Source organism: Cyprinodon variegatus, unplaced genomic scaffold (genome assembly GCF_000732505.1).
Source record: "Cyprinodon variegatus isolate N-32 unplaced genomic scaffold, C_variegatus-1.0 Scaffold223, whole genome shotgun sequence".
Taxonomy (NCBI): domain Eukaryota; kingdom Metazoa; phylum Chordata; class Actinopteri; order Cyprinodontiformes; family Cyprinodontidae; genus Cyprinodon; species Cyprinodon variegatus.
Window position 1 is genome coordinate 196641 of NW_015150676.1, and position 4815 is coordinate 201455.

A 4815-nucleotide genomic window follows, 5' to 3' on the forward strand; every position below is an offset into this window, starting at 1 on the left:
GGAAATAGAACATCCTCCACTATACCTTTAAGAAGACCCATCATGCATGTTTCCTTCTACTTTTTAATTTTCTTCCTTATTTATTTGTTAAAACAACAATTCATCAAGTTAAATGTAAAAAAAAAGAATCATATGTCTAGTTTCTTTACTTTATAGACAGATATATTCTTTATCCATTTTCTATCTCTGGTGAAAAGTTTCCATTTTCATCTGTAAGGATGCAGTCATTGTTTCCATTATAAATATCTGCAACTTTCTGCCTGCAGTGATGATTTTTTAAGTCTATCATCAGTAAAACAGGGCGGATATTTCTCCGGTCAGCAGTGAAAACATGAGGTAATAAATCATATAGAGGTATCTATATCTTCCATCTCTTCTTTCATGTTTTAAATCTCAGATTTAGCTTCTTTTTTTTCCCCCTCAAAGGATTCAGGATAACTGTGGGTTGTAGAAGGAAGGCGGTAGAAATACCTTGGTCTTGTTTTCCTCCTCCGCTCTCCGTCAGGCGGTCGGCCAGCTCTTCCTGAAGCTGCTGCTGTTGTCTGGGAGGAAGCCTCCACAGTGCCTGACCCATCTGCAGGCAGGACACATACCATTAAAGGGATCAGCACACAAACAACCTGGGAGACCTAGTTAATAAGGACAGGAAATGAACTTTTCTTTGTCACTCAGCCACAGTTAACCAACCACCACAATCACTGGACATAATCAGGGAGTTTAGAAGAGTATTTAGATGACTTTATTAATCTTCCCTCAGTTCTTGACATGATCATCATGATGGTTTTGTTTTGTTTTTTTCTTTATATGCAAAATTGTTCTGAAAGCTTCAATAAAAACAAATAATTTTGTTCCATTCATTCAGCACTCTGGGTAACTGGGGTCCAGCTAAAACCACTTCATCAACCTAATTAAGTCTAGACTTACTTAGACTTAGACAAAGGCTACATTCACACCTCAGGCCTTGATGCTCTATTCTGATTTTGTTGTGAAATCCGATTTTTTTTTTTTGCGTTGCTGTTCACATTTCCAAATATATGCGACTTGTATGTGATCTTCTGTGTGAAGTCATACAACGCAAGTGTCCCGCATGCGCAGTAGAGGACGCAATGACGTCACATATAGCGAGCGTGCTCTGTGTTTATGGAAGTAAACATGGATGGTAGTGCTGGAGAACATCTAGTGATCTCTCCCAACGTTAAAAACTCAATCTTTTCAAGAGGATTAAACATAAATACTGCTCTCTGCATCATCATCTGCCATGGTTGTTGTTTTGCTTGCAACTTCTGCGTAGCAAGACCCAGAATAGTGCCCTTTGTCGGGTATTAATGGTGTTCAGTTCGGATGAATGCGATCTGGCCGTACAGACACAGGTCGGATTTGAAAAGATCAGATTCGTATCGGATCTGTGTTGTTCAGACTGTAATGAAAAGATCAGATCGAGGTCGCATGTGTGCAAAAAAAAAAAAAAAAAAAAAAATTGGATTTGGGTCACTTCAGGCTGCTGTGGGAACATAGCCCAAGTCTATGTCAGTCTAGGTCTAATTAAAGAGTTGAACTTGGAGACAGAAGAGCTGAAATGATGCAGCATCGTTTAACACAGAGAAAATAAGCAGCCGTCGTTTTATTTCCATCTACTGGGAAGAAAGCTGATGCAACCCTGAAAGCTCAAGAACTTCAGCATTTAGGAGTTTTCAAGAATATCGAGCTGGCTTTAGGAATGTCTTGGCCTGAAGGATCCACTACAGAAGTGAGAGCCACCAGTGCAGAGCTTGATCAGTCAAGGCAGCAGGCAAGAATGAGCAGGCCTGCATGAAGAAGGAGAGTTTGGAGAGCAGCCAATGTGACAAAATAAGCAGCAAAGAAACCAGCCTGCCCAATAAAAACATCCTGCAAAAGATGCTAGTTCTATGCCAGAACAGTTCTATTGGGCTCATTTCTCTAAAGAAACATCCAGAAAATCATTTTATCTGAAGGTGACTCAGAGTCCTGTCTGTCTTTGAGTCAAACCAACTTATTTCAGCCGTGCATTCAATACCTGGTGATGATCTGTGTATTTTTCAGTAAGATGGAGATGATACCACGAGGCAAGAGTAAAACCAAAGCCACTCACAGGCAGCGATTGTTAAGAGTTGGACCCATGAGAAGAATTTAACCCAAATAAAAGTCTTTGATCAGTTTATGTTCTGATGCAAAGCAGAAGGCTTTGTCTAATAAAAATATGATAACTTCTTATTAAGGCTGAAACAATTAATCAGATTAATCGATTATTGAAATAATTAAATCATTTAATAATCAATTAATCGTTAACTGGAGTATAGAGGCTCTTAATAAGGCCTTTAGCTAACAGAGGGACCCACTTAGAGCAGGAATTATACCAAGATTGTATTAAAAATAGATAAACATTTTGCATTTAGGATGAAAAAACATTTTTCATCTGTCAATCTGGTCTATCCAGAACTCCTCCATGGGAAAAGATTTAGTTTCAACTGGTTTCAGTTAGTAAAAAATCTTTTTTAAGGAACCTTTTGCTGATTATTAATCGATTCATCCGAAAAAAGAATCAACAGATTAATCGATTTGCTAAATAATCGTTAGTTGCAGTTCTACTTTTGATGTAAGCTAAACATTTATTGAGCTGCTGAAATCTTATCTGTCACATAACAAATTTACTTTGTAGAAAATGGGATTAAAGAAAATAAATACATTTAATAAATAAATAAATGGACACTAAATACATTTTGAAAGTGAATCAACTGTGCATGAAGCACATCTGATGTCTTTGCACCTTCTGAACTATCTGTTCTTTATTACTGCTGATAAACCAGTTAAAACAAATTATTCATTTATAATTTAATTCAGTTCAGTTTATTTATATAGTGCCAATTCATCACAGCACGTCATCTCAAGGTTCACCAGATCATCCAGTCAGATTGATTCAAAGTTTTCTGTCTAAGGTAAACCAGTTGATTGCTTGTAGCGACAGTGGAGAGGAAAAACTCCCTTTTAACAGCAGAAAAATTCCAGTAGATGATAAATTATACAAGTTATATTTAGCTTCTTCTCAATAATAACTAAAAAAAAAGCCTTTGTTAGGATTGCAGCTGTCAGATACTTTGCATTTTTCAGACAAACAGCAATGATCGATGTAAACAAGCATGTTTCCCTGTTCATCTAAAGGGGCTCCTTCCCATCAGCCTTATCATCTGCTCTCTCCACTGATTCTGTGTAGATCAAAGTCGTTGATTGAAAGGTAGAAAGCACTGGGGCTGAACTGTAAAACATGACGTAACAATCGAAAATGCTGAAGCCATAAAACATGGTCAGTGTGGGCGTCTTTGGGTCAACAGTATTTGGGTCACTAGAGGAAAGAGCAGAAAAACCAACCCAGAACATTCCGCCATGTTTTTACTACAGGACCACTTGTTTATCTGCTTTATAAGGAGAATTTAGTTCGGTTTTTTGTTTCGTTCGCTAATCCTTCGTCTGGAGGCTGGTCCCAGCTAACCTTAAATCGGTTAATGTGTCAACAATAAAGGCGTTTGGAGTGCAGTTATTGTTATTAATGTCTAAATAGCGGTGAGAAGCCGTCCTGAATGAGGCTAACATGGCAGCTGGCTGTCCTGCTTTCCTTCTATCAGCTGAGTTGCATAAACAAATCCGCTGCACTGTTGTAAACAGCACCGATGGAACTTTCAGTAAGCACGTTAGTATGACCCGTAGCCCCGCCTTCCCTTCGCCCTCATTGGTCGAATATCTGACAGCAGCTGTGAGGAAGAAATCTGATTGGTTGGTGTTACTTTCGCTCAAAAGCTGACCGAAATCCCCCTGCTAGCTTATCAGGCTAGCTCAACTTGACAATATAAAATGTCTACGTTTTTTAGCAGTAGCTTGTTAAAGGATTCGCGTATTGATTGATAATGTTACACGATTATTTGGAGATAACAGGGTAAAAACTATCGCAGCCTACCTGAGTTTATGGATCCCTGTGACAGCCTGACCTGCTCTCTGAGGCAAGTGGAGCAGCTGGGGTCCGGCCACAGGCAGTGAGGAGCAGCCCGCAGTCACCTGAACATCCACATCAGCTGCTCTGATTCACGCAGCTGCTTCCATACCGCTTTGCTATTATCTCACACCTATCACCGCTGCCCCTCCTCTTCCTCCGCTGTCAGCTCTGACAACGTCATCATCTTCTTCATCATCCTTGGTATTTTCCCCAGCAGCTTAGCTATGGCAGGCCATTGTGTCATTTATTAAAGCGCTCTCCTCTCTGTTTTTCCTTCACTAAAGTAGGACTCTTATTGGTCAAAATTAGATTCCTACTAATCAGAACTGTGATTATAGATTTTCTAAATTACATTTTTGACAGCAGAAACAAAATGTATGGATGTAAAAAATAAAATTAAATCAATCAATCATTCCCCCCAAAAAACCCACCGGACTTTGTTTCCAAGTTTGAAGACGTTTCTCTTCCATCTAGGAAGCTTTTTCAATTCAAAATGTCAGAAATAGCGTTGAGTTCCAGGTTTTATGCAGTAGCCCAACAAAGCCTTGCTTTTGTTTTGAAAACGTGCAAATTTGGAACAGGCGAACAGGTCCACCCCTTTGGAATTGGGGTCATTTGGCTTTTATTACACTGCAGTGCTCCATACCTGTCTATGTCTCTGAAAGGAGGGTCATTAAAGGGGATTGTTAGCCTGGCTGAATAGGCGAGATCTTCTGTTCCCCTGTAAAGGGTTTGGGGTTATGATGATAGCAGGAAGGAATCAACTCAATTGCTGCATTGTAGGTTTTTGAAAGCTGAAATCTGAGTCCACC

General features: G+C 39.4%; 2 protein-coding genes across 2 annotated transcripts in view; one reads left to right on the top strand and one right to left on the bottom strand.

Moving 5' to 3' along the window:
* The window catches only part of fbxo8 (F-box protein 8), a 15764-nt gene extending 11577 nt beyond the window's left edge, over positions 1-4187 (bottom strand). Inside the window, exons 1-2 of the mRNA XM_015380848.1 lie at positions 3968-4187; positions 472-574 (exon numbers count right to left, since the gene is read on the bottom strand). Coding sequence (XP_015236334.1) covers positions 472-574 — 103 coding nt within the window. The 5' untranslated portion in view covers positions 3968-4187. The remainder of the gene's footprint in view (positions 1-471; positions 575-3967) is intronic.
* Positions 3976-4815, top strand: part of cep44 (centrosomal protein 44kDa) — a 17728-nt gene continuing 16888 nt past the window's right edge. The window contains exons 1-2 of the mRNA XM_015380854.1: positions 3976-4043; positions 4101-4204. Of these exons, the coding sequence (XP_015236340.1) occupies positions 3976-4043; positions 4101-4204 (172 nt within the window). The remainder of the gene's footprint in view (positions 4044-4100; positions 4205-4815) is intronic.